Genomic DNA, 11,773 nt, shown 5'->3' with positions numbered 1-11,773 from the left:
TTGTTGGCCCTGTCCCAGCTTTCTTTGGCACGTGTTGCATGGCATCAAATACAAAATGAGTGAATATTTGCAAAAAAAAAAAAAAAAAAAAAAAAAAGGCAATAAAGCGTGTCTGTTTGAATATAAGTTGAAAAGGATTTGCAAAACATCATATTCTGTTTTATTTATGTTTAACACGACATTGCTTTCTTTGGAATTGGGGTTGTATTTTATTTACCACCTGAATGTTTTATTTTTCTATAACGTCTATCACAAACTTTAATTTATTGCAATTGTTTGCCTATTTATTTTACTGGAATTGGGGTTCTATCACTGTATACAATACTGAGCAAGTCAGGGATTTTTAAATAGAATACTGTGTATTTATTCCTAAAGCACTGATTTAGTGTGTAGTAATGATGCTAAATACTAAAAGATTGTGAAGAACTTTTTATACTCAGCAAAGTACCAGTCAGGTGTTGTGTGGCAGTGGGTGTACTGACCAAAAGGCATAAAGTTTAAGAACAAAACAAGAAATGCCCTTGTTCAGAACATATTGTTCTGTCCTCCATAATGGAATCAGAAAACAGCCAGTTTAGATAAGACTATTCAACAAATTCTGGTAGAGAAAAAAAACAACAACTTAATGACAACAAGTAAACCGCAAGAAGACTTGCTAAAACAGATCTGAAAGCTGCTCAAAATGTTTATTTCTGTTGCCACAAATTTGCACAAAAGCTGCCAAAATGTCACAGGCACATTTAGGCGACTAAAAATCATAACAAAAACTTTTTCAAATAGAAAATGTTATTTTCCATGAAAGGGTTAAGCTTTACTTTACATTTTTACATATTTTCAACTTTTTTTATATTGTACAGATTGATGCATCTTCCTTGATATCAGCCTCTGTTATGGCCGCTCCTTGTGCTTTGGCCATCTCCAAGCTGTCTTACCCTGAGACTGAGGAGAGCCACTTTACTTCAGACAAAAATATCAAAGTGGCTTGTGGGTCTGTCACGTTTCATATCTTTTTACCGTGTTTCATTTTTTTACCTCTTTGTTTTATTTGACCTTTTATTTGTCACTTTTTTAGAGATGAACAGAACATTTTGGAGGCTGCAAGCAGTGGTGCATCTGCTTCTATAGGTCTTGTTGCTAACATTGCTGCTAATCTGATTGCATTTCTGGCTATACTTGCATTCATAAATCAGGCATTGAGTTGGCTTGGTGGTATGGTGGGCTATTCTGACCTCACTTTTCAGGTAGGAAAACACAAATTTGTGCTGTTTTGATGAATGATAGTTCTGTTTTTTTGAAGATAGTTTTTTTGTGGAAAGGTTCTGAACCTGATGCCTATAACCTTTTGAACAGCCTGTTAGTTCAGCTTACGGTGCAGCCTGGGACACTTCCTGCAGGATGACTTAATATTTTAATATTTTCGCAAAAGTAATTGCATTAATCGTGAAGGTTCATAATTTTTTTTAATATTGGCAGCATTCAATTTTGTTTTTTACTCTGCTTGTACCGGCTATTAGCTCAGTTAAATTTTTTTCAAACTGAGGGCATTAAAAGAGCTAATATTTTCATATACTCTGACCTTTTCACAAAACTCCACCCTAAAGAAATCTGTATTTCTATAAGTTTACTATTTAAGTTGTAGAATTTGATACAGTTCCTTGCAAAAGCATTGAACCTTGAACCTTTCCATATTTTGTGGCAACTTTATTCCTGATTTGTCTGTTGCTTGGTTTTCATGATGCTCTTTAAATACTAATGTTTGGTAACAAGCCTCTGAGGCCTTGATAAACTGTGTTGCACTAATTAAATTACACACAAGAGGATTCGGTGAATTCTGCTTGCTGTAGTGGGTTTTAGCAAGGAGTTTCAGAGTAAAAAGAAAGCAAATACATACCACATTTTTTTTAGATTCTTAAAAAAACATGGATCATTTTCCACCTACTTCACAATCRAGTTTTACGTTGTGTTGGTCTATTACATAAAATCTCAGAAAATTTTGAAAAGTTTTTGTTTTTATTAAAAAAAGAAAAAAGATAAAGGAAATGTGGAAATGTTCAAGGTCTATGATTACCTTTTCAAGACACTGAATTTTACCCCTTCATTTTGACATTTTTGTCAGTGAATTTATTGGCCTTAACTGTTTCTGTTTGTAGATAATCTGCTCCTATGTGTTCATGCCTGTGGCCTTCATGATGGGAATACCATATGATGAGAGTTTTACCGTGGCCGAGCTCATTGGCACAAAGCTCTTCGTCAACGAGTTTGTGGCTTACCAGAGGTTGTCTGACCTCAAAACCAACAGACTTAATGGACTTGATGAAGTAATAGGAGGTGAAAGAAAGTGGATATCTGTGAGTGAATGTTCTGAGTTGAATAATGCCAATGATGGTAAATTTACTAGTGCTACACAAAACTGGAAGGGAAACAGGTTCACAAGAATTTCTTTCATTTCAGGTCCGATCAGAAACAATCACAACATACGCTCTGTGTGGGTTTGCCAATTTCAGCTCACTGGGAATTGTGATTGGAGGCCTGTGTGAGTATCATTTTACATATAATTTTCATGTTTTTCAATCTTATTCTCAAACATTTGGTCTTCTCTCATAGCTTCTATATGTCCACCAAAAAGAGGTGACATCTCGTCTCTGGTGCTGAGAGCAATGATCACCGGGACGTGTGTCTCTCTTGTCAATGCATGCATTGCTGGTAAAAGTGTCTTATTTTATCCCATCTCTTGAGTCACTTTCTAAACTGATTTACTAAGCTAATACTTGCTTTGTTTTCCAGGACTTCTCTTTGTTCCTCCACTTGACTGTGTACAGATTTTTAAGGTATCTGCCTTCAATGCCACTGATGGAAACATCCAAAAATGCTGCCAAGACTTATTTGAAAGGTATGTAATACCAGGTGGTAAGCTGAAACACCAAAACAATGTCAGTACTACCTATAAAAGTTGAATCAGGTCCTCTGGATGGGGTTTTCATCATTGAAACAAATTTCATATGTTGCAGAAGTTTCAGAGAAACTGAGACATTTATTTTCTAAATATGATGTTCCAGTGGCTTTCAAACACCAAAACACATTACAGCAAAGATGGGTTCACCCCAAAGATCCAGTCCCCCAGCACAAACAGAATAATGTTGTGTATGCTGTTAAGTGCCAGGAGGACTGTGACCAGTTATACATTAGGGAAAGAAATCAGCTACTGGCCAAAAGGATGGTCCAACACAGAAGAATGTCATCATCAGGCCATGACTCTGCAATTAACACTCATCTACAGGCCAGCAGTCACTCTTTCAGGGATGATGTTCTCATCCTTGACAGGAGAAGTGTTGGTTTGAGAGAGGAGTAAAGGAAGTAGTTTTTGTGAAGAATAATTGTCCATCATTGAACGGACGCCTCTGTGTCGAATTGTCTCCCCTTTACAATACTGTTTTTACGAGTATGACTCCGAGCACTAACGATTAGTCGTTAGGCTGATGATCCTCTTTTGCATGTAAACAACCAGATTCCATTGTCACCAGTAAATTGGTTGATCCACTATACAAAGGTACTGTTTATAAGGGCGAGCTCATCTGCAAACACCTCAGACTGAAGAAGTGTCTTAGAGAAGAGACGATCAACATTTCAATGAAGAAGAACCTATCCAGAGGACCTGATTCAACTTTTTTTTTTTTTAGATTTTATACCTGGACATTTGAGATGCATCAAGATAATGTCAGTGCTAAATTAGAATATTAAATTTTGACGTGTCCCTTTTGTTTTCCGATTACACATTTCTATTCGACATGACAAGTGATTTCTTTTTGCAGCACTGTCAACAACGGGACCATCTGGTTTGAAGGATCGTGGAGTTCGGTCCCAAATGTCACAATGTTTTTCTCCAAATGTTGTCAGTGTTGTGGCCTTTTGGATGTGCCTGTTTGTATGTAGCAACAAACCGTCTCCAATGTCTTATAACCAAACAAACCTGTTGGGTTATGAGCCATAAGCTTGATGAAGCCTCACATTTTTATGAGGAGGCAAATGTCCCAATAATGACGGATATTATTTTATATTAAAATTTATTGTGCCAGCAAATAACATACAATTGAAGCAAAATGGCATAACACAAACATTTTAAGTCATGCCTGTGTCATACAGATTCACCAAGACATGTCAATGTCATTTTTTACAATATAACGAACATTTAATACCATGCGTTATGAGGATAAATAAGTGTTTCTTCACAGCAGAGTGGTTTGAGCCATCACCTCCAGTCTGGGGGCATGTTCTTTCTGTGCACACATGGGTTTTCTCTAGGTACTCCAGTTTCCATAGCATGCATTTTAAGTTCACTGGTAACGTTTAAGTGTCCCTTGGTGTGGGTGAGTGTGTGGATGGTTGTTTGTCTCGTGTGTCTCTATGTGTCTGTGATGGACTTGTGACCTGTCCCCACCTCTTTCACAATGACTGAAAAATGGCACCAGCTCATTTTGAAAGGAAAAGAAAATGAATAGTGGATTTTATTGAAGAGGCACACATACAATCAATTGGGTTCCATGAACATTTAATTACAAACTAAGGTTTCTTTCCACAAGGCCCAGAGTTTTAAACATCTGTACACAGTATTTGTATCACATTTAATGTAAATTTAATGTACAAGTGTTTGTCTTTTAAAAGATTACGTCCTGTGTATTATATGGTTCAATAATTTAATTTATTTAATGCCAGTGATTCACTGTGAGAAATATAACTTGTGAAATATTCCATCATGAGAGCTTTGGTGAATGTAAATGTTTTCAGTTTAATAAAAAAACTCTGATGTCTATGAACAGTTGTAGGTAAAAAGTCAAACTTCAGAAAAATGCATCCATGGATTTGATTTGACACTTTTATTAAAAAACAAGAATCAATTGACATGGTGGAACATATCAAAGATCTGACAATTATTCCGCTAACCACACACTTTTCATATATGTTGATTTTTATCAGATGTTTTTCCCGCTCTTGAATTTATGTACACATAAAGTCAATATGACTTTATGTAGTCATAAAAAATATTTCAACTACATCTAAAACTTTCCTCCATTGTTTGTGTTTTTGTTAATAATACACCTTCATGTCTTGTGGGGAAATCATTGAACAGCTAAAGTTTACAAGTGACTACTCATTTGTAGCCTCATTAATCAATAACCATGATTTCACTGCAGAAAGATTTTTTTTAATGTCTGGGTCATTTGTAAAAACAAAACAAACAAACAAACAAAAACAATCCCTGACTTCTGTTGTATATTATTACTGCAAACTCATTCCTGAGCAGTGTCAGTCTTATTTTCAGCCTCGTGTCCACACACACTAACATTGGATCACATTTTAACAAATGTTTTTACTAAAGTTTAGTTTCAGCTGACCAGTTTTAAAGAACATCAAAAACAGCTTTTTCTGCTAAATCTCAGTTAATGTGAAACACATCTATGGAGATCAACAAGTTCCTAAAAATTCAGGCTACTTTCTGAATTTTTATTTTTTAATTTTTTTTGGTTTCTTAATTTTACATTTTATTATCTTACACTCCACAGACCAAGTTCCCGAACTCGTTATGACTTCATTTACATGTTTTTTGATAAAAAGACCTGGTAATCCCATTCCAGCTTGTTGATTACCAGTTCTATTTATCAAACAAAATATCATTTGACACCCTTTGTAATAGACTCAAAATCTGATGTGAATAGTTCAAAAACAAAGTGCACGCAAAACTTTTTAATTTAAAACTAGTGCTGCCTTTCCACAGCATGACTTTGATGTGTAACAAAATGCTGCAAAGCCTCTTATGAGCCTAAAAAATAAATATGCAATGTTCACAAATAATACAGTACATTCTGTGACTGTAGACAAGTGCAAGTCATCTTATATGCCTAATTCGGATGCCTTAAAGCTGAAATCTCCATTTTACATGGCATGTTGCTTAGACAGAGTGTTATGTCCTTTAATAGAGCTAATAAGACTGAGGCAATTGACTTAGCAGTTTAATCTCTTAAAGTGTCTCTTTAAACCTCTTACAATAAAAGCTGTCAGTCAAACAAACACCCCCAGTAACGTAAATACAAAAATTCACAGTGATTGCGTTGTCTGTTCAGCTCAAGAACCTTCTAAAAATAGAGACAATACTAATCAGTACCAGGATAAAAACTTATTTCCTACCTTGATTCAGGAACAGAAAGAGTTTCTATAGGCTTGGGTTTACCTTCTGATTTACTGTCCTCTGTCTCTTCAACTTTTCTTGTTACTTTTGGGCTACTATTTGACTTTCTGGGCATCTGAGGGCTGTGTCCTTTTCTCTGGACCTGTGGGCTGCCGGTGCTTATCCTGCGGTTGAGCAGGGGACTTTTGGAGCCCTTTATCTTGGTGGATTGTTGCAGATCTGCAGGCTTAAGCGGGCGCAGGCCGAGAAGTCCACAGTAGTAGCTGCACTGATGATGAGTTAGGAACTGATCGAATACTTCAGGGGAACCACATTCTGTAAGTCCTTGGTATCTGAAAACAGAAGACGCAACAATTGTTTTTGAGCTGCATTGTTAAGGCACGCAAAAAGGATWATGCACATATTCTGAGATACAAACCCTTTTGACTTGGTCGCAACTTTAATATTTGTAATCTTTGTTTCAACACCTGCAAAAGCCAAAGCAAAACAGTTAAGTCTTTTAAATGTTTAACCTGAACAAGCACAGATGAAACAAACGATCGCTCTCTTTACCTTGACCATATATACAGTATGTGACTCACCTTCAAGCTGTGTAACCAGCAAATTGCCATGAGTCCACTGATGGATCCAGTGCTGGAAGGTGCAGCATTTCTGCTCCAGCTCTGAACTGCTTTGTGAAGTCAGTTTGCCTTTGCGATCTATTGTGCAATACTTCACAAAGACCCCTGGAAGATCTGTCTCCACTGTAGCATATGGCACAGAGTTCGCAGGCCCATAAATCAAATATCGAGGAATCACTCTGCAAGCAGTACAGTTGATTAATGGGATGACAAAGGGCTTTTTAAAAAATATTTTTAAAAAGTAAACTGTGTAATGTATTACACTCACTCCAATGAAAAGCCAAAGTTTTCATTAACTCTCGCTTCAGCTGCAAAGATTTTACAGTATTCTCGGATCATGGTTTGGACTTTACATTCCTGCCAAAACAATTAATTCAATAAGCAGAAGAATGCATTGCAATTCTTTTACTGGACAACTTTTAAGAGCTTGTGAAATTACACTCACTTGTTTCGTAATTTCAAGATTTCTCTCTGCAAGGTTGCTCTCGTGTTTGGTTCCGTAGGCAATGGGGTTTCGAATTTTGATGATACATGTGCTTCCAGACTCAAAGATGGGATCCAGGCCGTAGATCACCTTCACCCTGCTGGCTTTGTGAGTGCAACCCTCCCCGACGTGCATCGTCTCAGTTAAAATGCGGCCAAAGTACTTTTCACCCCAGGTGCCACTGTCTGCCAGGCCTTTGGTAAACAATAATGGGGTCATCTCGATCTCCACTCCAACTGCAGGAAAACAGAAACACAGTTACTACGAGCAGTAGAGAGCTCAAATAACATGTAATATGTAAGTAAAAGTACCTTCCAAGTCATCTTTTAGAAGTATTTCAGACAGAACTGMAAAACAAAATCCAAAGAATGTTGTTACTGATATAATCTGCAACTTTAAAACTAAAAATGGATTCTGCATCTTACTGTCTTCGCTGAGCAGGAAGTCAGTTGTGTCACTCCCGTACTCATTACTGATTGTACAAGCATACACGGCACAGTCTTGGTTGGATGCATGAACAATCGCCAGYGCTACTTGGGTTTCATCTCCTCCGCTTTAGGAGAAAAAAACAGGGAATGACACAAAATCATAAACACCTAAGAGCTGAGGGGGCATGTCAGACATGAAAGTTCACCAACCAGCCACAAGGTGCCACTGTGATAAAGATGGCCATTCTCTGTGACAGCGGTCTGCTGACACAGCAACCATTAGCACATTTATAGACTTTTAATGCACCCTGGAGATGGGAAAATATTGTGTCAGGTTACACTTGACGTGTCTAGCCAGAGATTCACCTCTCTGTGTCACAGCTGAGGAGTACACAGCCCCATGAGCCGGTCGTCTCTGCAGTGAAAATGTGAGAATGACACAGGTCCATCTGATACACTCTGAGAGCCAAATACTTGTTGCTTTTATTATTATAATAATACCAGTGGAAAAAGGGAAATCCGTGTCAGTAACTGCAACCAGCACGTGGTTAGATTACCGTCGACTCATTAATGAGTGGGCATTTACCTTCTTTTCACCTCAAGTATTTCTTCCTCATCTTTAAACCATTTAATGGTGGAGTCACTGAGCACATTGAAAAACTGGCACCACAGCTTCAAGTGTCCGGAGGCGTCTGGGAATGGCTCTCCTCGGATCTTACGAATAACCTGAGGAGCTGGGGGGAAATTGTGTTGAAGGAAGACAGCAAGATAGACGGTGTCCTCAATGAATAAAAAGATATTAATTATTTACCTTTCAAGGGGTCTGCCTTCTTTCCAGATTGTTTCTCATCTTCCTTGGTGCTGGCGGGCTCTCCTGTCGGAATCTCATCCCCAATCTTTGGCACCTCCAAGGTGGCCTTCYTGCGACTCATCAAAGGAGAGCGCCTCTCGATCGGTGGGGTTTTTTGTCCCGTAGAAGCCTGTAGCAGTGCTGCTCTGCGTGCCTGGCTGGGCGACTTATAGGGATTCTCCTTCTTGCCTTCCAGCATGCCCACCAAGGCTCCMTCTACTTCATCTTTGCTCCTAGGGAGGAAGATTTTACGCCGAGCGCCGGAGGCCAGCTCCTCAGGCGTAGCGGACCGGATGAGTGTCAGACTGTCTCTGCGTTTGAGTCGGGGACTGCTTTCACATGAAAGGGATGATGTTGGCGTCGAGCCTCCACTGAGATCTTCATCGGCTTTGTCACTTTGACGATCGTCCACGGAGATTACTGGGACACTCGTGGCAATCTCATTGTCTGCGTCCGTTGCTGCTTTGGACATAAATTTGCGAAGACTGGATGGACTTAGTGAGGGATACGTTGGGGGTTTGGAGCTGAGTCTCTCCACAGAGGGTTTGCTTTTTAGGAAATCTTCAACAGACGAAGGATTCTTGGCATCTTTGATTGATTTCAGCTTCGAGACTTCTGGGACAGTGTTTTCTTCTGTTGCTTTAGTCAGCGTTGGCACATTCCCACCAACCTTTGGTGTCAGAGTTTCACAAAGCACAGCTGGCGGGTTCTCTTTTGCACTCTTTTCGAATAATTCCTCAAAGTCTTGACCTCTTTCAGGCATTTCAAGCTTCGTGTTACTCTCGACACTCTGCTTTGTTCCCTTTTGTGTGCCAGCAGAAGTTTCTGTTTCTATGTTCTCGCTGGGAGAGGGCCGTTCAGGCTCAGGATCGCTTTCATGACAAGTGACAGAAATTGGCGGAACCACAAACAGAGATTCCTTTGAAATGTCGGAAGCACGCTCTGTACATGAACCCCTGATCACACCATCATCCAGGTCATCGGTGCATGAAACACTTATGACAGGAATTGATGTATACTCTATTTGTGGGAGCTGCGCACCGTTCAGTGAATGTTTTTGCTGCTGCTCAAGCTTTTCTTGAGCAACTTTTTCTGTAGGTGAGAGGTCATCGTTATTCTGCATTCCTCTCTGTGTGGGGAACGATCCAAGAAGTTCTGCCTCACTCTGGTTTTGAACAATCATCTTTGACTCATTGGTTACATCATGTTTTTGTAAATCATGTGGTTCTGGCCTGTTTAGAGCCAAAATGCTTAGTGGCAAAGAGCATTCTTTAAGCTCAGGCTCCATTATTTCAATTTTTGGGATCATAAAWTTTTCAACTGTGCTGAAATCGGGCATTGATGGTTTGATAATTGGCACATCTTCAATAGTAGATATTTGGATCGATGGAATGTTACCTGTGCCAGAACCATATTCATCATGCCAACMTTTTTTACTAGCATTTTTCTCATTGCTTTGTGTCACTTCAAGTGTATTGGACTCCTCTAAATTCACTGAAATCTTTTCAGTCACAAACTCTAACTGTAAACTCTTATTTTTCTCTTCACTCTTCAAAGCTTGTACTTTTAAACTTTCAAATAAATTTATCTCTAGATCTTCTTCTAAAGCAGATTTCAAAATTTCTCTTGACTCACACTGCTCCTCGTTGTATTTAAAAGTTGCGTTCAAAGTCTGCCTCGATTTCTCGCTGTTGACCTCTGTTTTATCCACAACTACATTGATGTGTTCGTGTTGCTTTTTTAGGTCACCTGTCTCTAATGCCCCCGATACTTCAGTGGGAGGAAATCCTGCATTCATTTCCTGAATCAGAGAGGCACATTTGGTCTTCTCCTTTGGTTGATCTTTCTCGTCACCACATACTTCCACCACAGCAGGCGGTGAAAGCACCTGATGTGATGATTTCGAGTCAGCCAGCTCAGATCTGTCTTCCAGCATAGATGGTGATATTTTTGTAATCTCAGATCTGTTTATATCTGAAAGTGGCTGTTGGTTTAATCTCACTTCAACTTTCTCTTCCTTAAATAACCTATTGTAGGAGAGACCAGGTTCTGTGTCAGGTTCTCCTGTTTTGCTCAATGGAACATTAATCTCCTCATTTAGCAGAGTTTCAGTGAGTTCTACCTCAGGGTTACAGCTATCTGTTGGTGAGATCACACCCCGAGCCAGAGTCCAGCAATCTTCTGAMCTAGCGTAGGTGGGTGGGAGGCTGCATTCTTCGTTAGCAGGGGCCTGGCTTTGTGACACAATGGATTGATCTTCTTTTTCAGTTTGTTGAACGACAAGCGGCTGATCTGACTCAAGATGTTGTAGCAGATCCTCTTGGAGGATTTCAGAGTTCCCCTATTAGAAATCAAACAAATAAAAAAAAAATTACATAATTCAATTTGAAACCTTGGATGGATCTTAAAAGGGACGTTTCATGCAAAATCCACTTTCTCAGCAGTTAAATTCAACTTGCTGTCTACCTGGAGCCTCTGAGTGCATAAAAGTTGGACTTAGTCTTTCCTGGTGCTGCATAGATAACTTTACATTCTTTTTGGACCTGATCAGTTTTCTCTATTTTCTGTGTGAGGTTTAGTATGCAGATCAACCCAGGGAACAGGCAAGTCAGAGCGTAGCGACAAAAAATATTTATTTAATAAAGAATAACRCTGTTGAGGCAGCTTCAAAGAACACACGGGAAACTTCAACGAGGAACACAAAGACCACAAGSAACATCCACACAGACTGAGGGAAACAGCACAGTGATCCAACAAACGCTGAGGAGATAGAACATAAAATCAAACTAGTGAGGGGTAAATAAGAAATACCTGGAGGGGACACACGGGAACAGGTGAGTGTGGGCGGGGCTAGAGCAGAGGCAGACAGGAGGGCAGAATGGAAAAAACAGCAGGATAAACAGAGAAAACACTATTAACTAACTGCACACCAATAACAGAAAATACACAGATAGACACAGACCATGACACAATGACGTTCTCTGAACTATTATGTCACAGAATTTGTGGCGGAACCGCTAAATAAGGTCTGGACTTAACAACTACAATTTCATCATCTTTATTCTTCTCTGGCTCCAACATGTAAGGCTGGATGGACAAGTTTTTTCTTGTTGACATCTTTTACTCATTTGTAAAAAATAAATAAATAAAAATAATAGGTTTCTGTGCCGCTAGTCGTAAACCCCTCTCTCAAATTACAATATACCACTC

The 11,773-nt window shown here is 39.1% G+C and overlaps 2 protein-coding genes across 3 annotated transcripts in view; one reads left to right on the top strand and one right to left on the bottom strand.

The window, feature by feature from the left end:
- Positions 1 to 4,811, top strand: part of slc28a1 (solute carrier family 28 member 1) — an 8,711-nt gene extending 3,900 nt beyond the window's left edge. The window contains exons 12-18 of the mRNA XM_014003563.1: positions 858 to 988; positions 1,073 to 1,241; positions 2,151 to 2,348; positions 2,452 to 2,533; positions 2,605 to 2,703; positions 2,785 to 2,890; positions 3,810 to 4,811. Of these exons, the coding sequence (XP_013859017.1) occupies positions 858 to 988; positions 1,073 to 1,241; positions 2,151 to 2,348; positions 2,452 to 2,533; positions 2,605 to 2,703; positions 2,785 to 2,890; positions 3,810 to 3,930 (906 nt within the window). The 3' untranslated portion in view covers positions 3,931 to 4,811. The remainder of the gene's footprint in view (positions 1 to 857; positions 989 to 1,072; positions 1,242 to 2,150; positions 2,349 to 2,451; positions 2,534 to 2,604; positions 2,704 to 2,784; positions 2,891 to 3,809) is intronic.
- Positions 4,812 to 4,856: 45 nt separating this feature from the next.
- alpk3a (alpha-kinase 3a) overlaps positions 4,857 to 11,773 on the bottom strand; it is a 14,666-nt gene continuing 7,749 nt past the window's right edge. Inside the window, exons 6-15 of one of the 2 annotated variants that reach the window (XM_014003561.1) lie at positions 11,375 to 11,413; positions 8,525 to 10,904; positions 8,300 to 8,447; positions 7,711 to 7,838; positions 7,597 to 7,632; positions 7,247 to 7,521; positions 7,070 to 7,158; positions 6,763 to 6,980; positions 6,600 to 6,648; positions 4,857 to 6,513 (exon numbers count right to left, since the gene is read on the bottom strand). In XM_014003561.1, the coding sequence (XP_013859015.1) occupies positions 6,177 to 6,513; positions 6,600 to 6,648; positions 6,763 to 6,980; positions 7,070 to 7,158; positions 7,247 to 7,521; positions 7,597 to 7,632; positions 7,711 to 7,838; positions 8,300 to 8,447; positions 8,525 to 10,904; positions 11,375 to 11,413 (3,699 nt within the window). In that variant the 3' untranslated portion in view covers positions 4,857 to 6,176. The remainder of the gene's footprint in view (positions 6,514 to 6,599; positions 6,649 to 6,762; positions 6,981 to 7,069; positions 7,159 to 7,246; positions 7,522 to 7,596; positions 7,633 to 7,710; positions 7,839 to 8,299; positions 8,448 to 8,524; positions 10,905 to 11,374; positions 11,414 to 11,773) is intronic. The other variant, XM_014003562.1, reaches the window with a different exon arrangement.

The sequence above is a fragment of the Austrofundulus limnaeus genome, unplaced genomic scaffold, assembly GCF_001266775.1.
Source record: "Austrofundulus limnaeus strain Quisiro unplaced genomic scaffold, Austrofundulus_limnaeus-1.0 Scaffold19, whole genome shotgun sequence".
In the NCBI taxonomy this organism is placed as follows: Eukaryota; Metazoa; Chordata; class Actinopteri; order Cyprinodontiformes; family Rivulidae; genus Austrofundulus; species Austrofundulus limnaeus.
This window is presented reverse-complemented; position numbering and strand designations above follow the sequence as displayed.